Raw genomic sequence first — 25,014 nt, 5'->3', positions numbered from 1 at the left:
ACGTCTGACAGCTCATTCAAGACATCTCTCGGGTGTCAACCGAGATCAGTTGGTATTGCAAAAGTACCCTCTTATAAATTGATGCACCGAATTCTATTTCTCCTGAATATTCAATGCTCATTACATTATTAGGAAACCCTATTGACTTGGGTCCAGGTAGTCGTAACAATGTCCCAACTGCGCGATATCTACGCTTCTAGCTCCCCTCCTCGCACCCCTCCCTCTCAGACTGCAAAGTACCGATCAAAACGCGGGTACCCAGGTCAAGCACCTTTGCGCGATGCCTTCCCGGACGCCGCATCTATTGAGAATGCGCCGACAGCGAGCGAGTTAGGGGACGATAGAGATCCCCACGACTTGTCCCTTTCTCCTCAACATGCCGCTCGTACATCAATTGTGGACAATATGCTGCTATCGTTGGACCAATTTGCTGCCCCAGAGGCATCTGTACTAGATGACTATCGACTGTATAACTCGGCTTTTGGATCGGAAATGCATGGCCGCTATCGCAGCCATGCCTCTTCTTTCTCAACATCCTCAGAACCAGACTACGACTACGACGTTAATAACAATAGCTCCCGTTTTGCTACCATCGCAACTAGAAGCCGACAAAGCACTAGCAGTTCAAGTTATCAAACATTGACCAGAAGGTTAGATAGTGCTCGTGGCGATACAATGGGCTCTCGGGGCAGTGGTAGAAAACCCAGGAGCAGTGATTCTTGGCAGGGCAGTAAGGGAAGCTCGTCTGCCGACTTTGGATACAACGTACCCCGAACGCGAGCAGACTCTGATGGCATGGGTCGGCGCTCGCCAAGTTTCGACTGCGGACCGAGGAAATATGTCCCCTACGCCGATCACCGAGGCCAAGAATCCTTGCTGGAGGATGATGATGGCGACGAGGCGGCACCGACTCCCGGCATTCCATCTGGACCTCACAAGATTCCTGAGAACTCTACTATTCCATCTGCCTATACATCACGAACTCTAGCAGCGTCACGTCGAAATAGTCTGAAATCAGCACAGGGGCACCAGATCCGAAAAGCTCGCGCAGATAACCTTGGCACTGGCATTCTCAGAAGTCGAGACAATGATTTTCAACTATCGGGCGACACAGACCTTGATCCTCCCACTTTAATTCCCTCTTCCTCAGAGTTGCCTGCGCCCAGTCCAACAATTTCCTATAATAAGCCCGCTTTCCCATCGCCAGATCCTGCGGCAAAAATCACTTCCACGACCATCACTACGACAAATAGCGTTAGCGCTATGGGTTTGAAAGAAAAACCCAGCTTTTTTCGGCGGGTTTTCGGCTCAGGAAGGAACTCTACACCAGTCCTTTTGGACTCTCCGAATTCAAATGTGACAGGGATTGTGAATGTGAACGATTTGGCATATTTGCAAGATAATGAAGCAAAGGACCCCACCGGGGCGACCGTCAATTTGAAGGAACGAGACTCTGTGGTCTTCAAAACACCAACAGGTCCGCCGACACCTTCCTCCGCTACTCGCAAGGGACCTCCACAGGTTATCAATAAGAAACCATCTTTCTTTCGCAGACGGAAGAAGTCTGTCACTGATAGTGGTATCCCGCCGCCAATTGTACTCCCTCAAGATCTTGCTCCTCAGGCTTTTGACTCGTTGAAGCCTCAGCCAAGCCCAGTGAGTAGCCTGCGGAAGGTCATGAATGATTACCTCGCAGATGATGTACAGACGAGTCAAGGAAGTAAAAGACTTCGCGAGCCTACTCTTTTAGACAAGCCACGAGATTTCATTCCACTTGGAGGAAATTCGGCGACGAATAAAGCTCTCCAACCTCCTAGCTCTTTCCGCCAAGACCGCTCACCACTCGCAGACAGCCGTGGCGGTGATGATCGACCCGTGAGGGGCGAAGATGTCGGCTTCGCATCTGCAGATGCCCCCTTGCAGGGGAAGCGCTCGAGCGCAGCTCCGTCTATCGCTCCAAAGCCCTCAGATAAACCCTCACGCGGCATTCAGTCTTCCTCTATGTCAATAACACAGGAAGCCCCCGACAGCAGCGTAAAAGAAGAGTCCCAACCCCAAATTCCTGAATCGCCTTCCACATCTGAGGCCTCGCGTTATCAAACTGCGGCTAATACCCCGATCATTGACGATATGGCGAAACCATTCGATGAAACGACTGAGAGCCCGATGGACGGACCTGGCGACGCTATTGAGGATGGACCTACGGCAAGTGATCGCGAGCAGGCTCTGAAACTCTACGAAAGTCAAGATCAGGTGGTGGGCAATGAGCCGGCCGCTGCATGGCTCGGTGGCCCTGATCGAGCTATGATTCGCGAAGCTTACATGAGATTGTATAACTGGTCCAATATGAATATCCTGGCTGCTCTTCGAAGTCTGTGTGTGCGCTTAGTATTGAAGGGAGAAAGTCAGCAAGTGGATCGAGTCTTGGATGCTTTTTCCACCCGATGGTGTGACTCTAATCCAAGTCATGGCTTCAAAGCTACTGGTATGTCTTTCTTCTATATGTTTCTGTCTTGCGATGTGTTCTGACTTTCTACACAGATGTTGTTCACACCATCTGCTATTCCCTTCTCCTGTTGAATACCGACCTGCATTTGGCCGATATAGACCAAAAGATGACCAAATCCCAGTTCGTTCGAAACACTATGCCTACCATCCATCGAGTTGCTATGGATGCAGCCCCAGATGGTTTCGAGACATTGCGACCGAACAATCGCTCCAAGACCGCATCTCTACTATTTGAACCCTCTCAGGCACCTAACATCACCCGCTCTAGCATTGACCCCGCCCGCCGTAATTCTCTGGAGATGGACAACTCTGACCGAAATACGGCCGACAGTGACGCGGGTCCATTGGTCAACACCCCCTTTATTGGAAATGTTCGAGTATGGGAGCAGCAGGTGGAGGCTATCTTGAAGGATTTCTACACCTCAATTCAAAAGGAACGTCTTCCTCTACACGGTGCCCAGCCCGAGCGCGAGGTAACTCGTATGACATCCACCACCAGCTTCCTGACTCCATCCACGGGAATTCTTCGCAGGAGTCCTAGCACCATCAGTAAAAGCGGCTCGGACATCTACCCTCGTGGCAGATCAGCCGATTCTCGTCATGGCGCCGCAAGATGGTCGTCCAAACCTCGCTCTCGGGGCGGTAACACCCGACTATACCCCGCATCTATGATGGGATCCAGCCGAACCAGCCTGGATGATCAATCTTCTGTCTTGAGTCCAACTGCCTCAAGCACCTGGAGCAAGTATTCATTGGGCAAGTTCACCTCTGCCTCTGTCGATTCTTTTGGCTCAGATTACCCTCGCGGTGACTACCAGCAGTCCATTGGATTTGCCAATGCCCTGAGCCAAGCCATCATTCGTGAGGATTCCGCCCCGTCTATCTACAGCTTTGATGAGCCTGAACGAACCACTCCACTCTTGGAAGACGAGACGTTGGCCTTGGCAGGTGCTCCCTGGGCCAAGGAAGGAAGCGTCAAACACAAGCATCACTTGGATGCGGTCGACAAGCGTGCCAAGGATCGCAATTGGAACGAGTGTTTTGCCGTCATTCAACAGGGCTGGATGCGGTTGTTCTCCTTCTCTAATACCACCAAAACCATGCGACAGAAAGCGAAGCAGCGTGGCGGTGTTGTGGTTGGAGGTGGAAACTGGACAGAAAATGCCGAGGAGATCTGGAAGTTCATGCTTCGCCAGACTATTGCCAGTGCCCTTCCACCACCTGGGTATTCCAAGTCACGTCCGCATGTGTGGGCCTTGAGCCTACCCACGGGTGCAGTACATCTTTTCCAGGCAGGTACGCCCGAGATTGTGCGAGAATTCGTATCTACCGCCAATTACTGGAGTGCTCGATTGTCCAAGGAGCCTCTGGTTGGAGGTATCAGCAACATTGAGTATGGATGGAGTGATGCCGTCATAAATAGCGCTCTGGGAAGTAATGAAAGCCGATCACCGCCGCCTTCGGGGCCTCATCACCATTCTCGTCCGAGCATACAGAGCTCTATTCGAAGCTCACTGGATCAACAAGGTGTGCGATCCAAGCTACCCGCAGATCGTGTTAACATCAGTGACTGGAGTCCTCCACAGCAGAGTATGGTGGCATCTCATCTGACCGAAGAGGACCAGTTGAAGGCCCTGCAGGCATATGTGAAGAACGTCGAAGATGACCTCCAGAGACACAACGAGCTGCGCGGTGCCATGAACCTCGCATTTACACTACGACATCCTAACGCAAACAAGGCTATGGCTAACTGGGAGCGCAAGTCATCGTATCTGCTGCGTGAGATTGTCAAGTTCCGAACCTACATTGATTCTCTGCGCAATGCAATCAGCCAGAAAGAAAAGATCTATGCATCTTCCAACAATTATCATCTTACTCCCGACGAGATCAACAACCCAGAATCGGAGCCACTGACTGTTTCGACCTGATTTTCCTACTCCCCATCTTCGTTAATCTGTCAGACTGTGTTTTAACAATTATTCTCCCTGTGCTGTATAAAGATCCCCTCCAGGCTGAGGGAACACAGAGAACGTCACATACTTTTGAAAGCGACTGGTTGAATTTCCCTTCTGTATATCCCCTTTATCTCCACTGTCTATTTTTCTCTTCATCCTTATATTTCCACTATTATTCTCTATTTCCCCTCCCCCTCTTTTCTTTTCTATACGGGTTTGACTTACATTGTTTAATGATTTGGAGGAACTACGAAGACTATGATTTTTCTCTTTTGAATGCGAATACCTGAACTTTGGTAGCAGTTCGGACTCAATTAATAGAAGTAATAGAGTTCTAGTCAATACATTCACTTGTAAATTGAATCCATAAAGTACACGAGTACAAGACCAGATATCGTTGACATTTCTTCCCACAGACGCTATTGTTGTCAATCTTCTAAGTATTCCCCCCTAATTCCTACATTGTTACTGATTCAACTATCACTTTGCTATTCACTTTGTTGACTCAAAATTCTAAATTCGATTGATCTTAAAACAAGAACCTTGTTTCCTAGTTCTGATTCGTTGACCTTGCTCCGTGGTGGATCCCAAACATAGGAACACAGGCCGCCATGTCGGTCCCTGGGCCACTTCCCATCTTGCATTCATCCTCCAGCTCCCTCGACTACTGCGAGTCAGACTCAGACTACTCCTATTCTGTAGAGTCTCTAGAGTTAACCGGCCTGAGTGCCAACCATCGTGCATTTCTAGATGAATACGAATCCGACATTGACGGTTATTATTGTACTGAAGAAGATTCGGTGCTTTCCCCCGTCCACGCGCCAGTCACAATGTCTGATCTTGACGTCGAGGACACAAGCGCTGCTCCTCTGATTGATTACGATGATAGTTATCTCTTCCCCCCTTCGAGCGAAAATGGCCAACGCGACAACAATCAAACCCTGATGGAGGAGAATGAAATGCGCCGCAAGCTGTCAGAGATAGAATCTAGCTTCATGCCCGAACCGCCTTCCACCATTAACGTCGCCACAGATGGTGCTGGTGCCGATGACACCTACCTTGTCGGCGTTGGTGATGCCGACCCCGCCCAACAGACAGACTCTTCTCAGCTGTCTTTCATTCAGCCCATCACCGAATCAATCCGTTCTCGTAGCACCTTCGTTGCCGATGCCAGCGAAAGCGTCCGTGTTGACTCCAACCCATCTATGCGCGCAGATAACGACACCACTATTGATTCAACAGCTTCGTCGCCCCTCGCAGCGTCAGCAATCTTTCGCGACACCCACCGCAATCAATCTAGTACGTCTGAAAGTGGCAAGGATCATAGTAAGATCTTCCACAGTCGCGAACTTTCCGAGCTGTCCCAGGCCGATGAATCACAACTCATGCCATCTGAACTACGAAAATCATCCCGTAGTTTGTCGCCTCGGCTTTTCGGCGAACAAAGCTTCGGTACCAGTGACGGGCGACCTAAATTCCTGTCGAGTCGCAATTCCTCCGCACAATCCCCCCCTTATCCCCTAACCATTCTTCCAAGCGCCTCTCGCGTACTTCCCTTGTCAGCAACAACACTGACGGCACAAGTACCACGCGCAGCGATGCTACTCTTGGTGCGGACTTTACGCTCCAATCGGGTGTATCAGACCAATGGGACACCTATCAGCCCACAAAGCGCGCCCAAGTTGCACGAACAATTAGCTTAGGAAGTATGGCATCAGGCGTCTCAGGTTATAGCGAGGACGTCATGATGGAGAGACGAACTATTGTCGGCCAGATGGACGGAGGACTGCAGCCATTGAAAGAAGAAGGATCGCCACAGCAGCAGCAACCAGAGCACGAGGACCCTCCAACCCCTCAAACTCCAAAGGCCAAGCCCAAGGAAGTTGATAATCAAAGCAATACAGTCGCCGCAGACCGAGTGAAGGGTATGGCTTCCACTAGCTATCGCAAATCAGGGCAATCTCCAGAGAAGCGATCGGGGGTTGTAACCCCAGCATTCGCAAAAAGTGGCCGTAGTATGACACTAAAGGAACAGAGCAGCAGCATTGATCGGTTTGCGAAGGAAAACTTCGACCTGAAGATGCGTGTTCACTTCCTCAATGAGGCCTTGTCTAAACGCTCCGATCACAATGTGACAGAAATGATTTCAGAAAATATTGAGCTCCAGTCAGCTAAGCTTTCGTTGCAAAAGGAAAATCAACTCCTGAAACGTACAATCCGTGACCTGGAGAAGCAAGTGCGCCAGAACAAATCCGACAAGGGCTCGATGCTGAACCACGATCCCGAGGCATCGGATGATGCGGACCGAGTCTCGGTCCAAGAAGGAGAGATCATTTATTTGCGAGAACGAATTGAAAGCTACGAGCTTGAGATTGAGCGAATGAGATCGGAAAGCATCACCAAAGAAAGCGAGAAGAGACGCCTAGCGGAAATGGTCAGTTCGCTAACCAAAAATCGAGCCACTGGATCTGAGAGAGAGGAACGAGTAAGACATTTTCTTCCTTTTCTTATGACCTGGGTAAACTAACTCATGCAGGACATGTGGAAGGACATGCTAGACGGCGAGACAGCAGCCCGCGAGCAAGCCGAGGACGAAAACCGTAGGCTACGAGACGAGGCAATCCGTCTTCGAAGTGAACTGCTCATGTCCAGTGGCCAACAGAGGTCAGGACGTGAGCGTGGCTCGACAATCTCGCATGAAAGAGATGGCCGTCAATCAATGAGCTCCTTTGACAAGAAAGCCTTTGTCGAACTTGACCTTTTGAAGCAAGAGAATGCTGAACTAAGGAAGGAGGTCAGCGCACAGACTTCGATGCTCACTTCTCGTAACCGCGAAAAGGAACGTCTTTACCAGGAGATCGAAGAACTGAAGCTTGTCCACGGACGCCATGGCAGTCGATCAGTGGCGGGAGACAGCATTCTTGACCGGTCTGCATCTCGCGCTCAAGGGCGTCGAGGCAGCAATGAAACCAGCGCATCACGCAGCGACGAGGAGCGTGATGAGTTGGAAGAAATAAATGGAAAACTTCGTGATCAATTGTCATCTTTGAGACTCGAAAACCAAAGCTTCCAAACTCAACTCAGTGAAGCTGTTTCGGAATTAGAGACTCTTGATGAGGCTTACCAACGTGATGTCGACCAGGCCAATGAGGACTTAAAGAACCTGAATCGTGATCTTGAAGAAACCCTAAAAGAGCGTGACCAACTTCTAGAGGAGCGTGATCAACTTGTTCAAGATCGTGAGAACCTTGAGATGTTGAACGACAAGCTCGTTGAAGAACGCGACACAGCGGTTGAAGTCGCCGAAGATACCGCCACTAATTTTAAGAACCTTCGTGAGGAGGCGCAGGACGAGTTGGATGCTTTGGACAATGTGCTTGAAGGAAAGCTAGACGAAATTAAGTGTCTAAATGAGAAGCTGGCTTCCCAGGAGGAGAGTCTAAAGGTCCTGAAAGCAGAAATGCGTTCGGCCACGGAGGGGATCCTGCACCTCGAAGAGGATTCTGTGAAGAACTTGGAGCGATATAAGTCGGTGCAGCGAGACCTCGAAGACACCGTTGAGGAAATGGAATCCTTGGAAAAGAGTCTCTTCGAGGCCAACGCCACGGTACAACGGTTGACTGTACAGCTTGAGTCTGGGCAGAACGAGATTGCGTTCCTTCGAGAAGACCAAGAGGGCGACAAGATTCGCATCGGAGACTTAGAATCTGAGTTGAAGGTGTGCGAGGTCGGCCTCCGCAGTGAGAGGGAAAAGACCAGAGAGCTCGAGAAGCGCCTGGCAGATGAGCGCCACCAACGTGAAGTCGTGGGTGGTAAGGAGAAGCAAGAGGTTCAGCGCATGATGAACGATCTGAATCGTGAGGCTTCATCAGCGAAGGAGGATGTCCGACGATTGAAGAAGAGCCTGCAGGCTCAAGAGATTGAGACTTCCACCTGGCGTGAGCGACTGATGGATCTCGAGAACAGTCTCCGAGAGACTCTGGGCGATCTCAGCGGCAGCCGGATTAGTCTTATATCCAACGTCACGAAGCTCCAAAAAGAGCTCGAGACCACGGCTCTTGAATTGGAGACTATGCGCTCCCAGTTCAATGACAAGGAGTCATTACTTAAAACCCGTGATGCTCTTCTTGAATCCTCGGCTCTCGAAGTTCGCAAGCTCACTGAGTACCTGGACCGCGAGCGACAAGCCCGTCGGGCAGATAAGGTGTCATTCGAACAATCACTCAAATCGCACCAGCAGGCATCCCGCACGCTCACCCAAAACTCCTCTCGGATTACAGAGCTGGAAAATGCTCGCAACCAGGACCGCAAGAAGTTCAACTCAGCTAAGCAGCAGCTAGAAGATCAACTAGCGGAGCGTAACGGGATGTTCCTCAAGATATGGAAACAACTGGCGTTGATATGCGGTGCTGAATGGTCTCATAACAACAGTCTGATCAATGGCAACCTTCCCAGTCAGGAGGTCATTGGCAATGTTCTGTTCTGGCCAGGGTTTGGCCGCAACCTAATGCTTGCTGTCAAGACCATTGAAAATGTGATCGCCGAGTTCAAGGGCCGAATCAAAAGTGTGGACCATTCGCTATCGAAGCAGTATAACCAACTTGAGAAAGCGTATAGCAATCGTGTACGGAGACTTGAGATTATCGAGGAGGCTGTCAAAAAACTACGTGCTGAGCAGACTCAATTGGTGAGATTGAAAGTGGAGAATAATAACCTCAGAGAGGAGTCTCGAAAGAGCAAGGCCAGTGACTCGCTTGGTGATAGGCCTGGCTCTTCTTCTGCGGCTTCCGCAACCGTCCTAGCCTTAGGCTCACGGTCCCCATCCTTTAGCTCAGCAGCTGAAGAACGAGGGCTCACAAGGGCTAACTCGTCTAGCGGCAGCGAAAACCGTACCGAGAGGCAGCTCGCCCTCAATTCATCTTCGTCTCTACAGGTGTCACCACAGACGTCTGCAGCATGGGCGTATCGAATACAGTATTTGGAAAAGCTGCTGAAATCTGAGCGCGCCCAAAATATCAAGGACCGTCATGGAATGCGACAGAAACTCAAGGAGCGCGATTCTGCAATTGAGAGACTCGAAGGTGAACTTGGCCGAGAGCGCGTACGGTCATCATTGGAAGAAGTCAAGACCCGACGTTTGCCTAACTCTGAGCGACAAAGTTCAAGTGAAGGAGAGGGTGGTATCACTGTGGATATTGAGGTGTGATTTTGGTTTAGCATGATTGATTTTTATGTTTGTTGCGATACCCAGTTCTTGATCCAGTTCTTGACTATGTTCACTTCCCTTCGTTTTTTATTATTTTCTTTCGGGTGTTTCGACCTGTGCGTCATGGATGTTGCGATGATAATGATCATGAGGCGTTGGACCTTTCCTTTCCTTTTCCTTTCTTTTTCAACTCCTACTATATTCTTTACCTATATCAAATGTGAAACCTATTTTTTTTTTTTTTTTTTCATTCTTTATAACCAGTTCATAAAGATAACTATCACCGCAATGACACCTTAAGCGAAAAGTCCACAATGCCCGTACCTTGGTGGATGGAACTCGTGGACAATATATCCACGTCTGGACAGGCATAGGCCGCCGCATTCTCCTCAGTCAAGCCGCCACTAACCTCGATCAAGAAAGAGCGCTGCTTACCCACCCACTCCTCCTTCAACACCCTCGCAGCCTCGCGCACACCCTCAGGCGTGAAATTATCAAGCATAATAATATCAGCCCCAGCCCCAATAGCAGCATTAGCTTCCTCAACACTCCGACACTCAACTTCAACCTTAGTCGCAAACCCACCAGCAGCCTTAGCAGCAACCACAGCACGAGGAATAGCAGCAGCAATAGCCTCGATAGAAGGCGCCCCCTTCTGACCAGCAGCAGCACCACCACCGCCATCAGCAGCAGCGCTATTGTTAGCACAAGCCCAAACATGATTATCCTTCAACATAGTCATATGGCTCAAATCATGCCGATGAGGATCAGCCCCACCGACCAGGATTCCGTATTTTTCTACAACGCGGAAGCCGGGCGTTGTCTTACGGGTTCCAGCCAGGGTGCCAGTCCAGCCCTGTGCCCGTACGGCGGCGACTAGTCTGGCGGATTTTGTGGCGATGCCCGAGCAGCGGGCAAGGATATTTAGGGCTACGCGTTCGCCCAGGAGGATTTTGCGGACTGGGCCGCGGACTGTAGCACAGGTGGTGATTGGGGTGATGGATTCTCCCTCTTTGACATGCCATTCAATCCTGTCATATCAATCAGTATCAGTATCAGTATCAGTATCGGCATTATATGCGCAGATGGAAGTAAACGTTTAAACATACGAGCAACCCAATTGCGAGAAGACCTCGTCGAAGAATGGAACACCAGCAACGATACCCTAAAATGAACGCATTAGACCGACTTTCAGTCACACGCATCCATGGACAGTTTGAACACGAACTTGACTCTTCCCCAGCAAACGCGCCTCACCCTCCGTCTCGCCAACGACAAAGCCGCCATAATCCAGACTAGGACAGTCCTCTTCCAACCAGGCCGAGATCAAGCGCTTGTAATTTCCAGGAAGTAGATGCCGTAGGTCCCCATAAGTGGCAGCCATGGTGAAGATGGTAGAATTGAAAGATTGTAGATTCAGCCGGGGAAAGATCCTTCCCCGCACGGGGTCGGAGAGATTCGGAGATGCGGAATCACGTGGACATTGATTTAATTCGAGGTTAATTTGATAAATAACGTTTGATCTTATAGATCTGATCTGATCTGATTATGATTTATATGGAGTATCAGATCTTACTGGCTAGCATGTCTCCTTGTACTCCGCCCCCACTCTTAATGTACGTATCTTTAACCTCGGTATTCCGAGCCTAGTTAAGTACGTATCTAGGTATATATATATAGGGGATTGATCCTACCACTCCCCTCTACCTTAGATTTCAGGTTTTTTCTCTCCTACCACTACCCCTGCCTAATTTATTAGGTGTCTTCAGGTATTAAGGCCAAAATAGTGCTAAGTCATCCAGAATAATAGTAATTCCAGCAAAAATCTCGCCTTTAAGCTCGAGTAATTAGTTCATCCGAATTATTTCAGCTTTCTGCCACTTTTCTGCCGTTTTTCTAGATTTTTGCCTTTTCTGGGACGGTTTAGCGGTAAGAGTAGCTCGTTGTGAAATCAAGATTTTACCCGGAATAGCTATTCTTCCAGATGACTAACTTATGAATCGCTCTTTACACCTAATAAATAAGGCAGGGGCAGTGGTAAAAGAGAAAAAAACTGAAATATAAGGCAGGGAGTGGTAGGATCAATCCCCTATGTATATACATGGAGACCGGATGTACAAAGTATCAACGTTGCCATGTAGCGTACCTTTCATAAATATTTTTCTAAGACAACCATACTACGTACCTATCTGGGTACCAAGTTAAGTTAGTCAGTCATTAGTTGCCAGGGCGTAGATAGATTCCAAGGTTGCTTTACGGTGAGAATAAGCAACGGATCTCATAAAGAGTCTAGACCATTCATGTTACCAAAGTACAAGGCTGCACAACTAGTTTGTATGTCGTAAATCTTAAAACCTTCCAAGATTAGTGATGTTTTGAAGTAAGAGATAGCATGTGGATATACATAATGACAGCATAACTAGAATGAAAGCATTTGCTGTCAAGCTTCCTAAGCTTTTTGGGGACGAATTTTGGAACCATGACGCAGGAGGCTAACTAGGGTCAAAAATAAAGAGACATCAGCCCCGCAAAGCTCTGTCTAGATCCTAAAAACATCCCAAGAAAGAGAAATAAAAAGTCTACAGAACGCAAACCACGTGGGGTGTATTCACCGGTAACCTTGTTGGTAATCTAGCTCCGTACGGAAGTATGCTCCTAGGGCTATATCCTATATCCATATATCCATATATCCATATGGATCCGTTTATATCCATTCATATCCGCAATACCTGTTATCTAGAATAAATCTCGTAATGCTGGAATCAAACGAATTAAGAACAGTTGACTGAAATATGACAAATCTAAGATATATGATCATCAGTGAAGCAGAGAGAAAAAAAAAACCGAAAACCAAAAATAAACCAAAAAGAGTGAGAATAGAAGAAGAAAATCAAATAAAGTTGACCCTTCCTTCCTACTTGCTCCCATTGATCTACAAAACAATGGACGAACTGGGTAACTGTAAAACCTCCGTAGTCGGCACAAAAGAGTAGAGAAAAGAATTAACGACATCGGAAAGCGGCACGGACCCATGCAGTTGTTTGAAACCAGCACATTACGGAATGGTTACTTGGTACCAATGATAGTCGAGTAATTTCCACTTTGTCTAACTTAGAAAGGAGATAATGTGTGGGTAATGAGTGAATAATGTGGGTAGTGTGGCAAGGGGATGGGGAATGGAAGGGAGAGAAGGGGAATAGAACAAGAGAAGAAGGAAAAGTATGGCGCATTGTGGGCCGATCCGCATTACCGAGTTTTTGAATATTCCTCGTAGGGTTATACTCTGTAAGGACGGGAATGGCTCCGATAGATGGATCCGCCCTGGAATGGAGCCAGGGACCTGAAAATGCAAATGAGAGTACGTCGTAAGTTTGGGTAATCACGAAAACAAAAAAAGGAGAATGGATCGGGATCTGATACAGACACCATCAAACTAGTTTACCTGACAATATCCACCACTTCTAACTAGATTAGGGTTGGCGGCTTAGAATTGGTTAGGGGTTCGACCAACTATATTCACGGATTGTACCTTTTGTTGAGCTTTGATAGGTCTCGTGATAGGTTCCGTGAGAATTACTTGTTTGATGTTTGATCGACATATCCCATCAAGTCCACAAGTTTCCAAATATTCTAGACTTTTATCGGGCCGAGAATTCGGGATATCGGGTTGGTCTACGGGAAGGTCCATGGGTATCGATGTTCAATGTTTATGAATGATAGTCCCCATATCCACATTTACCCTCTTCGATCAGAGGGTAACAAAGATAACTTACTGACTGATAATAATAGATCCCCAATATTGGTGTTACGGGAGCCACACATCCACTATCCCTAAACTCTTTGAGAAGCTTGTAGATATGTTCGGGGTGGCTAGTGTCGTGCAGAATATTTACAATAGCTGCATGACTTGCCAAGGAAATCGAATTAAGTAAGGGATTGATCAGGACTAGTCATCGAACATAGTAATCATATTGCCTATGCGGTTAGTGTCGAGCTGCGAAGGAAGAGCAGGGAAGAATTGATATAGGTTTTTCCAGACGATGCTGACGTTCTGTCATTTATCATCGTTTTGGAATGAGCCCAGAGAGAATGGGAGGATGCGAACACCGAACAATTCAGTTCAGCATCGTAAACTTGTGAAATAACACAACGATAGTCATCTCTTACTCTATACTGCTTGGTCAATGATGCCGGGCCATTTCGTGATGCTGATATTGGGGCATTGTGGGGGTGGGGAGATGGGGTTATCAGGGCTGTTTTTCATCCAAGAGCCTTCGTTCAGCGAAGTAAGCCGTTATAAATCGTAGCGATAAACCCATCAAAGAGCATTGCCATCCCTACAATCGATGATATCCTGTGCTAGGTTTTCTGGTCTTCTAGGGGTTAGACACTGACAGGTGAGTTTGAGGAAGCTGACGGTATCGTCGCCGGGATTGATAGGTTGATAAGTTCGCAGGGTTTGCTCAATACTTCGGATGTACGATTCATGATTGCGGGTCTGAAGCGGGGATACTAGCCGTAACTTAATCTCAACTCCTCTATTACATCATATCTAGACCACCTTCTTCACTTCAATGGTATTTCATATTGATATCTCACTGATCGAACTTAAAATTCCACCTCAAGCCTTCCAGGCCTTATACACATTCTTACATCCAAAGATCTGTCCCTTCTTCAAAAGCACCGTATCACGCCACTCCGGCACATTGATTGCATTGACATAACGACTCGGCTCCACACAGAATCCAGCACCCATAGTATGACCCGGGGCACCGTCAATCGAAGGCACATCAACATACTCGCCAGTATAAAACTGGAACGCGGGCTCAGTGCTGTGTACTTCTAGATGAAGACCGGTACCTTCGTTATGGAACTGAGCGAGCTGGCGGAGCGGCAGAGTGCGCGTGTCGAGCGGAATCTTGGAGGGATCAGTTTCCACGACGAAGACATCGTCGATATGAGGCCCGGCCGCATTTAATTCGAATGGCTGTGTCACATCGAGTGGAAAATTGGCTATTTTTCCCTCGGGAATACCAGTTGAGTCGAGAGGGAGGTATTCGGCTGTAGAGAGCTGGGCCGTAGTCCCAGTGATAGTAGGGTTGTCACCGAGATTAAAGTAGCTAGAATGATAAGCTTGGGACTAGTTTGACGGGACGTACGTTTCTCACCTGTGGTTAGTAATGTTGACCACAGTCTCCTCGCACTCGTTGCCCACGAATTCAATCTCGTACTCGGTCGTCAGAACAGACGCCTCGCCCTCTTTACTAGCTGTATACCAAACCCGCACTTCGACAGTACCCGGGTAACCCTCCTCTCCGTCCCGAGAGAGGCGTGTGAAAAGCAAAGCATTGTGACCATTCCGGGTAACAGTCTGTGGACCGTCGAAGACACGCTTTCCCCAGCCCAGCTCACCGCCATGTAGAGCGTTAGGACCGTCATTCTTGGCCAACTGATAATCACGACCATTCAGTTCACGAATAAATCCATCCTTGATTCGATTGGCGACGCGACCGATGGTGGCGCCATAGTGTGGGGTATTGTGCTTGACGTAGTGGTCCTGAGTGGGGAAGCCTAGAACAATATTCTGACTACCGACGCGGAATTCCTGAATGATGGCACCCAGAGCAAGAAAGGTGAAGGCATCTTGTTCAGTAGACATGATTAAGGCGATCAAGTTTTTTTCAATGAGATATCCTGATATTGAACCGGGTGTTGGGTAGTTTTAGTCTTGCAAGGTCTCGTATGACGTTGTTAACCCCGCAATAGGCGGAATTCAGCCATCAGGATAAATGCGAAGCTTGAATAAAAGGGAAATTAGGCTAATGGGTAACTACTTAGTAGCTAGCTGTCTCTAAATTATGCTAAGGCATAACTAGTGTAATCCATAATTCCGAGGTTGGAACCTTGGAATATCGTTACCTAGGGAATGAAATATATTTCTAACACTTAAACTAATACGCATATATTAAATATATGATGTATGATAACTATGTATAAAAAACTATTGAATCTTGGGAACTCGAATTATTACTAAGGTTTGTTCTCTCCGGCCACGTTGATCTATACGGGTATATCCTGCCCTAACATGCTCACCCATGTATTGGGTACCTATAGAACGGCAGCATCGCCAACTATGATAGCTACCTAGGTACTCTAGGCAAGGTGATAAAGACCGAGGTTCAAGTTCAAGGTCAAGGCAAGTTTGTTCCAAGTGCCCTAAGTGCCCTAAGTTATGATGTGTGCGTCCAGCATAACTATACTTGTTCCACTTAGCGCATAAATAAAATAAATAATTAGGGTTGAACTCGGAAGGGCCACTCTCCGTAGTGCTAGTGCTTACACAAATCGCGCACTGCTAAAAAATACAAAGTAGGTATTAGCTCGGACCTTGAACGGGTTTATCTTTCGGCTTCGGAGTAAACGGAGTCCCGAATATTTCATACCCCGGACTTTAACTTTAGCCCACAAGGGATCAAAAGCCGAGTTAAGTCCAGTAAGAATATGAGTTATTACTTTTGGAAGGTTACATAGTACGAAGACATCATAATCATTGATGATTATTGAGTCTGAACTACTTTAGTTCATGCTTAGTTCCTACCTGATACTTAGATGTGTCCGGAAAAATTCACCAAAGTTGGTAAGTCGGGGCAACTGGTTATTTTCCACTGACGACTAGGGCTGTCAGATATTTCAAACAAAAGGTAAAAAAAAGAGTAGAAAGGAGGAAATTGTGGATATTTGGAGATTTTGCTTACTCATTCCGAATGAAGTTTAGTTAAGCAGTATCTTGGTAGGATTATTGATCATCAATACTAGATGATAAATCATTAGCGAAATAAGATTCATTGCATGATTTAGATTCAGATTCCATACCGTATCAAAACTTGAGGATATATAGGGGTTTAAATTATAATTCCGTCTGATTTTCCGATTTTCGCTTGGAAGTTTAGACTGTGGAGTTAGATTCCCTCGTTAATATTCTAATGTTCCCATTCTTCCCATCTCTCAGTTAGATCTATAATAGTATTATATAGTACCTAGATCATAGAATAATCACCATTGAATATTGTGAAAATGAATTGTAAAAGTAAAGAAGGAGTAAGCGCTGAAACCTTTTACCCAAACTCCAAAACCCCCCAAGCCCAACACTGTACATGAATTAGAAACCCAATTGCTGATCTCAAACCATTTGGGTAATAGTAGCCCTGACAAAAATAGAAGATGGAGAAGGAAAAAAAAAAACATGTATAGCATATACATGCACGTCATACGGCGTTAACATTCCAAGAGAAACGAAAGAGAGAGAGAGAGAGAGAGAAAAAAAAAAGAATTTTTTCCAAAAGATCAGGGTCCTTTAAATCGATGTAATCTCTGTCGGATTAGGATTCAAGAACTGGTTGAAATCATCATAATCTGACGAAACACAACTCATAGGCATCTGGCGACTGAACATTGGCGAAGGAATGGCGTCCTCAAAGTTAATATTTGAATAATCGGTTGAATTCATCAAATCCATATCGTCGAAAGAAATGAATCCATTCCCAGTAGACCACTGCTGGGAACTATCCTGCAAAACCAACGGGTTGACTACACCCTGCATCGACATGGCGGCGTTATATTGAGGGGTCACAGCCAGTGGCTCTTCCAACTTAATGGCCACACGTGTCGAAGGGCTGTTATATGCGGGAGGGGTAGGAGGCAGAGTCTGCTGAGATAAGACATCGGAAGAGAAGCGAGATCGAGCGACGGGGGACTGAGCACTCTCCGAGCTGCCGTCAGACGATTCCTGGCGCTGCATACCGTGGCGCCAAAGGTCCTGCTGCATCAGCTCTGGATTCTCTTCAAAGCGCTCACCCTTTGCGTGGTCGAGGGCGCCGAGACGAGTAAGCAGGTCGTGGGTGAGTGGGTGTCCATTCGGTTCGTGTTTCAAACGGTCGCCAGGCCATCCTTCGCCTTCTATCGAGCGACGATACAGTTCTTGGAGACCGTGTACTAGCCAAACTTGTTGCTGTTCGAGCATTTCAACGTATCTATATAATGTTAGTATTAATTCTTAATTTACGGGTGTTATGATGCTCACCCCTTGGGATACACTTTATCATGCGCTTTCTTTCGCTCTCCAAAGACGCAGATGGCATTGTCTGCCCGACAACGAGAACATGGGCTGGCTCCGTCGCACTTATGGGAGAGTCAGTATTCTGAAACCAGGAGCTTTAGGCTTAGGCCTATGACCTCGTATTCGTTAAAAAACATACCTTTGATTTCTTGAGACGGCAACGATCGCACGCCTTGCATACACGCTTGCGTACACCTCCATCAGAATGAGAGTGCTCAGAAGATGGTGTTGATTGTCGTGCAGCCATTGTGTGATTTGAAGAAGGGGGGAAAAAAAGGTATCAAAATGATAGAAATGAGGTGGAGAAAGGTAAGGAAGTGATATTCCAGGTGACAGTGTCGAAAAGTGAAAATAATCGTAGGGCTATACTTCTATATCCGGGTATCGACGTCAACGATCTAATAACGGTGCAGTGGTAGAGTGAAGGTGTGTTTTTCTTTGGGTATGAAGTTTCTCCCTTCAATTAACCGTCATGTAATAGTCATTCCAGAGAGGGGGGGGGGGGACCAGCCTTTATTTTATTTTAGCTAAAGGCGCATATAGCATTCTTCCCCTACAGTTGATCGGGGGATCGAATCATAAACGAAGTAGAAGGATCCACAATAATCACAGGGCAAGTGTTATTTGGGTATTACTATTTAATTGAAATTTTACATTTTTTTTTTTTTTCATTTATTTTATTTGGGATTACTCGATCGGTGGATCAAGGAAGAGTCGGCACTTTGTTGGAGAGTTCAATAGCCCGGAAGTCGGAGCATCCCTCGGAGACTTTGGTTTCCATTTCCCTGACGTATATCCGATTCCGAGAGGGAGTATAATTCCGAGCGAGTAGATTGAGGAAGTATATAGTTTAACCTATGAGCATGGTCTAATTGAGAAAGTAATTTAAAGGAATGTTAGGAATGCATAAAATGTGCTTCTCCTAAGTGTAAGTAATGTACTAAGAATTCACTCGGCAAGGCTCTGCCGACTTAGACAGACCTGGACAAATCCAGAATATCCACTAAGCTAATTTGGGCAATAAACTAAAAAAAGTCCCAAAGAAGTTTCAAGTTTCATGGCTCCATAACACAGTTATTATACTACTAGCTTTAGAAATGATGGAGATAATATATTAGTAACGGTGCGCTATAGTTTATTACAGGGTGACTCAGGGTGAGGGTCCAAGTCTAATAGGAGAGAGACATTGAGAAGAGTCAAGTAATGATTAATAGATGTTCGTATAGCTGACAGTCATCTATGACGTTTTCATTTATAGACTATCACTAGTTCAGATGTATTATCATCCATTACGGAGTATAAATACTCCGTACAGTAGTTCTCTATCATCTGTATCTATAATCTACCCCTCGTGGCCGCCATAGCGCCATGGCGCCATCAAACAGCCCCACGTAGGTAAATCAAGGAGTATGCTCCCTCAAGTACTATATATTACTCTTACTAGATATTGGATTCTGCGATCATCGGCGATTCTGTTACACCGCCAAGTCATGTGACCAACCTAAATTTAAGGAATTTGAATGTGGATTCATGGAATTAGATAAATTAACTATGAGTATCATGGGATGTACAGTAGCTACTGTGTACAGTGTCAGGAGGTTATTCAATTTATTTTCAATTTAGACTTAGACTTCTTCAGCGTCAAGGTACCTGGGTACCCAGGTACCTAGGTAGGTAAGATATCAAAACAGGAAGTCATGACCTCATCTAAGTAGAGCTATTATACTTGTCCTGAATGATCGACCCGAACAAGCTTTGATTTTCATTAGTAATCAACCTTTTACCATTTCGAGGTATTTGACCGGAGTTCTAGACTTTCTACCCCAAGCATACTGAACCCGTATCTCGGGATTCTATTCCGAAATTGGTTTCATAGGAACAGGTAGTCTATAAACAGTACTGGTACTAGGTACTAGGTACTAGGTAATTAAATGAGTCTGTCTTTAAAGCCAACTATACATGGTACACGGCATATTGCCAGGTACAAACAAATGGGTATTTGGGTATGGTATATAATCTAAAAACGAAGGGAACAACCTTGGAATGATCTACCTGTCATCTCTTCCAAAAACAGAGTAGTCGGAGTATAAAACCCCGCGCTTCAACTTCTTCACCCTGTGTGTCACGGGCATCCGCTATTTCGGCGTCGGAGATTTTTCGGTTTTTCCTTGACCACCATCGACTACGCAACTTTGTTTCAGCTGATCCACTTTGCCCATCGGCTGTAGTTAGCGGCAACGTAGTTTGCAACTGCCCGGGCCCCGTTGATGGAGGTCGACGAACGGGTGCAGAGTTCTGCTGAGAGTGAAGACGTCGTGCTGTAACAACACGACGGACTAGTACTGTCATCTCATTAGCCCATTAGCCCAGATCCTGAGTCTTGTTTTTCTTCCTTCTTTTCATCCACATAAGCCAGAACAAGACTAAGAAGAGAGAGAGAGAGAGAGAGGAGGGGATATAACCCACAGGCAAAGGTTTCCTCAATATTGACCATCTCCCGTGCACTTGTTTCCAGGAATCCACAATTGTTCTTACGGGCATATTCCAGTCCATCACGCGAAGTCACCACACGCTCATTCTTCAAGTCACATTTGTTCCCGGCAACGATGATGACGGGGGGTGGCATGCCCATCTCCACCCCGACACATTCATCACCGAGTTCCTTTCGAATGCGCTGGTTGCTCTCAATCCGCTGTTCAGCCTCCGTGTGAATCAACTCCATGAACGGGTTGAGCGTATCGAGGCTTTTGGGGTTGGTCATATCGTAAATGAGCAAGAACGCATCGGACTGGAGAGTTGATTTGGTCCATAGACCGCGATATTCCTCCTGACCAGCAGTATCGGTAATAGAAAGGAAATAGGGGAGACCGTCAACGGTTCGGGTCGCGGAGTAAGAGTCCTCTGGATGAATTTAGGTCGAGTATATGACGAGTGACGGAAGAATATCGATTACCAACGGTTGGGTCATATCTAGAGAAGATGAGCGACTAATTTCAGTTACAAGGGAAGAAGATATGTACTCGTGAATGAATTGACTACGGACCAGCCGTAAAGCCACAGATGATTTACCTATAGATTGAAACAGGCATCAGATTGGATCATATCAGATCTCGATAAACTCATTTCCAGGGTATTGGCACCGAATCAAGAGAGTGGAATATTCCCGGTATTTAGGGTCGATATTTTAAAGAGAAAGGTCAAAGAACATACCACATCCACCGTCGCCACATATTGTGATTGAGATATCGGTCATGGCCCCGGGGAGTGAAAAGCGGTACTTGTCAATATCAAGATATCCTGGTTTGTAAGGCTGGGAAAATAGAGTTTATAAAAAAGCAAGTATTAGAAATAAAAGAAAAGAAAGAATACAACCCTGGAGTGGGGGGTAGAGAACAGAAGGGAGAAAGAGATGAAATAGGGGAAATAAATATAGAAAATAGGCTTCCTTGGCCCCCAGATTGAGATCTTTAATTTACTCTATTATTTAGTTTAATTTCATCTTCAAACACCCTTTCCATCCATTTCCATCCTTCTCATATTCCTTTAGACAAGAGGTGTTCATTTCTACATGTGATATATCATATTGCGCGTAGTATATCGTATAGATATCGATAATGAATTTGATAATATTCCTAGATCAGACGAAATAAAAGGGGTACACTGTTAGATACCTAGTGTATGCCTAGGTAGTCTATAGATCAGATCAAATAGAAAAAGGATCCTAGAATAGAACATAATAATAGAAAATATGCCGAGATCATAGAATTGAAAAAGAACGATTGGCGGAAAGGAAGAAGAGGCCACAAGGGTCCACACTAGTACTTTTGGAGGAAAACGAGGAGTTCCATTTTCATATTTTTCATATTTGCCATAGTTTCCATATTTCTCATATTTTCACTCTCAACCACCAACACTCCTTCATTCAGGTATACTCAAAAGGGTCCACGGGTATTCCTTTTCTTAATTTCAATCCTATCTTAAGTGGGGATTAGGGCTTGCGGATTCCATCCCACTGGTTCATCTTTTCCCGAGGCTCTGGAACATCCGCATTCTGGACCCCACGTAGGCCGAGACCTTATTTTGCTCAAGGGATATATGATATATTTGGGGGAGGGCTATGTCTTCCTACACTTTTGACTATGAAGATGAGAGCGAGGATATGCAGTTGCCCCTCCCGAATGACCCCTCTTTGATATCCTACAATAATGTCGACTACTCCTTTTCCATGTTGCCACACGATGGGCAAATGGCTATTCCCTACGATCGTCCTCCCAATGTGATGCTTGCCTATGACCCTGCGAACCAGGGTGTGGGTGTGGGTGTGGTGACTATGCCTATGAATGCCGATCCCACAAACGCCTTCGCTTACCATATGCCTCCTAACTATCTACCAACGCCCATGGCTTCGATGAACCAACAACTTCAGGCATATTCACCTTTCCCACAACAGCAGCAACAGCAAAATCCTCATTATCTCCACCCTCAGCAAAAGCAGCAACAGCAGCAGCAGCAACCACAGCCACAACAACAACAGCCCCAGCAACAACAGCAACAACATCAGCCACCACCACAGCAACATCCACCACAGCAACAACATCAGCCGCCACCACAGCCGCAACATCAACCACCACCACCACCACCACCACCACAACAACAACAACAACATGTCCCTCAATTCACCGAATATAATACCAGCTCCAACTCTACATCCAGCTTTGGGGACTCGGACTTTTCAAGGACTAGTGACCCGTCACAGACACGCGCGCCAAGACAGACCCAAGAACGAAGGCGCCAGGACAACCAGCATACGTCGTCTCGTGCCGCACTCCCAGTTGCAATTCAGCCCAAGAGGGCCGTTGCCGTCAAATGTCAGTTACACCACAGGCTTTGCACCTCTATTACTAACCCTCTCAAGCCCAATCGCCAGGACTGAGTTCACCCGAGGCCGGTACAACGGACCACACTGGCATCTACTCGTCGAGTGGTCTCGATGTTCTCGGAGTCCTGGTAAGTCTTTCTTGGTTCCTCTCTTCATTTGGACCATTGGCTCAGGTCTTTATAGAGTCGCGTCGCTATGCGCCCTCATCCCAAAATAAATATCGGTTCCGTCGACTTGTCCTGTGCTTTTGTGCTCTGCGACATTCTACAGCAGGACCAACCAATTATATACGTCTCAGAAGCCTTTGAAAGATTGACTGGCTATAACAAAACCGAAATTGTCGGTCGCAACTGTCGGTTCCTCCAATCCCCCAGTGGTGCTGTCCAGTCTGGTGCGAAGCGGGTCTTTGTCGATGGACAGACTGTCTATCGCCTACGCTCAACCATCGACGATCGTAGTGAGATACAGACAAGTATTATCAACTATCGCAAGGGCGGCCAGCCCTTCATCAACTTAATTACTATGATTCCCATTCAATGGGATTCAAATGAGTATCGATACTATGTTGGCTTTCAAGTCGATTTGGTTGAGAAGCCTGATGCAGTGACTGGGAGAAATCCTGGTAAGTTTCAGAGATATCAGGACTTGTCTTTCCCTTTCTAACCGTCTTTAGATGGCACCTATAGTATTAATTACCAACGAGACCAACAATTAATATACATGGTCCCACCGCCAGACTTGTATAGGGCCCGACCGACTCAATTCTCTCACGATGAAGTGACTGCCATTCTGAGCGCTGCGGCTGTCCCCGGCGCCCCAATATCGCGACAGTATATGGACCGCATCTTGGTGGAAAACTCGGACGACCTGATTCATGTGCTTTCAAACAGCGGTGAATTCTTATATCTCTCACAGGCTTGCAAACACATTCTTGAATACGATCCCATCGAGCTGGTGGGCAAACCACTATCGACCATCTGCCATCCCAGCGATATCGGTCCAGTGATGAGGGATCTAAGAGCCACCACGACCTCCGCCCCAATCAGTATCATACACCGCATCCGTCAAAAATATAAGGGGTATATATGGTTTGAGAGCCACGGGTCTTGGCATATCGATCCCAGTGAGGGTCGCAAATGGCTTGTCATGACTGGCCGTCCACGACCTGTGTACTCACTAAACCAGATTGCCAAATTGGGATCATCAGCTGCACTGGCGGAGAACGACATCTGGGCCAAGATCTCTCTATCTGGTATCATATTGTTCGTGACTTCAGTGAAGAAAGTGCTAGGTCGCTCGACGGATGATCTAGTCGGAAAAGGTCTTCACGAACTGATGGAAATGGAGTCTGACGGCAACATAATATCACAGGCTCTAGAGGCTGCAGCTCTTGGCCTAGACATGTACACCCGTGCAAAATCAAGTGACCCCCCCTCGTTCCGACATCAGATGCGTGACAAAAAGGGCAATCTCCTTTCCGCGCAAACTACTATTCACGCCGGAGATCTCACCGAGTGTAGACCGTCATTCCTTGTCGCGCAAATCCGATTTGCAAGTACTTTCACACCATCTGCAACGGCCGTCGCAGCCGCAGCAGACGAAATCATCGGTCAGGTTCCTGGTAGCTCTAGGACAGCAACTGTTGTCCTCGAAGATTCCCGCCCACCTCGTCGACAGGGTACTCTAGGACAACGTAGATCCAACGTGCCAAGCCTCGGCTCAAACGCACTGCCACCTGGAAACCGCTGCATATCCCCCTATGATGCACCTGCCACCTTGTTCAACGAGTTAATTCCAACCCGTGGATCGAGCTGGCAGGCCGAGCTACGGGAGCTACAGAAACAGAACATGGCACTGAACGACGACCTCGCTCGTCTACAAGCCCGGAGTAAGAAGCGTAATAAGCGCAAGCCGAACGTTAAAATATCGTGCGCCATCTGCCACACCAAGAACACGCCAGAGTGGCGACGTGGTCCAAGTGGGGAGCGGAACATGTGCAATAAATGTGGATTGAAATATGCAAAGGAACGACGAAGTAGAGAAGCCCAAGCCAATCTCAGTCTCAATCAGCGGGGATAAAATCTGAGAACGAATTTGGGGTTCAACAAACGAAAATTCTTCTTCATCTTCTTCATCATCTTCTTTTTGGAGTACTCGGATTTATATGGCTCAACTGTTGTTGATGGAATTGCATTGACTCGATACCTTTGAAAGCGATGCGCAAGTTAATGCTGGAGTGAAACTTCGGCATCTCTTATTTTTCTTTATGACTTTTTTTTGTTTTTTTTTTTCATCAACAGATTGAACAAACTGGCTGGAAGACATTCTAGTCTAAAATCCAGAAATCCGT

The 25,014-nt window shown here is 46.8% G+C and overlaps 7 protein-coding genes across 7 annotated transcripts; 3 read left to right on the top strand and 4 right to left on the bottom strand.

Annotated features, from left to right (window-relative positions):
• Nucleotides 1-168: 168 nt before the first annotated feature.
• Nucleotides 169-4,436, top strand: N7495_009802 (Sec7 domain protein; the record flags this gene model as incomplete). The annotated part of the gene is made up of 2 exons (XM_057212453.1): nt 169-2,485; nt 2,542-4,436. 2 exons carry the CDS (start codon nt 169-171, stop codon nt 4,434-4,436), a joined length of 4,212 nt encoding a protein of 1,403 aa, XP_057059316.1.
• Nucleotides 4,437-5,074: 638 nt separating this feature from the next.
• On the top strand, nt 5,075-9,669 carry N7495_009801 (putative anucleate primary sterigmata (ApsB); the record flags this gene model as incomplete). Its single annotated transcript, XM_057212452.1, has 3 exons — nt 5,075-5,943; nt 6,048-6,948; nt 7,000-9,669. 3 exons carry the CDS (start codon nt 5,075-5,077, stop codon nt 9,667-9,669), a joined length of 4,440 nt encoding a protein of 1,479 aa, XP_057059315.1.
• Nucleotides 9,670-9,949: 280 nt separating this feature from the next.
• Nucleotides 9,950-11,053, bottom strand: N7495_009800 (nicotinate-nucleotide diphosphorylase (carboxylating); the record flags this gene model as incomplete). The annotated part of the gene is made up of 3 exons (XM_057212451.1): nt 9,950-10,700; nt 10,779-10,834; nt 10,898-11,053. The coding sequence occupies 3 exons, from the start codon at nt 11,051-11,053 to the stop codon at nt 9,950-9,952; spliced, it is 963 nt and encodes a 320-aa protein (XP_057059314.1).
• A 3,237-nt stretch (nt 11,054-14,290) lies between these two features.
• N7495_009799 (aldose epimerase family protein) lies at nt 14,291-15,328 on the bottom strand (the record flags this gene model as incomplete). The annotated part of the gene is made up of 2 exons (XM_057212450.1): nt 14,291-14,789; nt 14,838-15,328. 2 exons carry the CDS (start codon nt 15,326-15,328, stop codon nt 14,291-14,293), a joined length of 990 nt encoding a protein of 329 aa, XP_057059313.1.
• Nucleotides 15,329-17,023: 1,695 nt separating this feature from the next.
• N7495_009798 (Zn(II)2Cys6 transcription factor domain-containing protein) lies at nt 17,024-18,032 on the bottom strand (the record flags this gene model as incomplete). Its single annotated transcript, XM_057212449.1, has 3 exons — nt 17,024-17,699; nt 17,750-17,847; nt 17,925-18,032. 3 exons carry the CDS (start codon nt 18,030-18,032, stop codon nt 17,024-17,026), a joined length of 882 nt encoding a protein of 293 aa, XP_057059312.1.
• Nucleotides 18,033-20,138: 2,106 nt separating this feature from the next.
• On the bottom strand, nt 20,139-21,038 carry N7495_009797 (putative RAS small monomeric GTPase; the record flags this gene model as incomplete). Its single annotated transcript, XM_057212448.1, has 2 exons — nt 20,139-20,686; nt 20,996-21,038. 2 exons carry the CDS (start codon nt 21,036-21,038, stop codon nt 20,139-20,141), a joined length of 591 nt encoding a protein of 196 aa, XP_057059311.1.
• Nucleotides 21,039-21,902: 864 nt separating this feature from the next.
• On the top strand, nt 21,903-24,743 carry lreA (uncharacterized protein; the record flags this gene model as incomplete). The annotated part of the gene is made up of 4 exons (XM_057212447.1): nt 21,903-22,653; nt 22,701-22,792; nt 22,848-23,286; nt 23,338-24,743. The coding sequence occupies 4 exons, from the start codon at nt 21,903-21,905 to the stop codon at nt 24,741-24,743; spliced, it is 2,688 nt and encodes an 895-aa protein (XP_057059310.1).
• Between the last annotated feature and the right edge of the window lie 271 nt (nt 24,744-25,014).

Source organism: Penicillium taxi (assembly GCF_028828555.1).
Source record: "Penicillium taxi strain IBT 34144 chromosome Unknown utg000006l_segment0_segment0, whole genome shotgun sequence".
NCBI classification, from domain to species: Eukaryota; Fungi; Ascomycota; class Eurotiomycetes; order Eurotiales; family Aspergillaceae; genus Penicillium; species Penicillium taxi.
The sequence above is the reverse complement of the archived record's forward strand: the minus strand, read 5'-3'. Positions and strand labels throughout refer to the sequence as shown.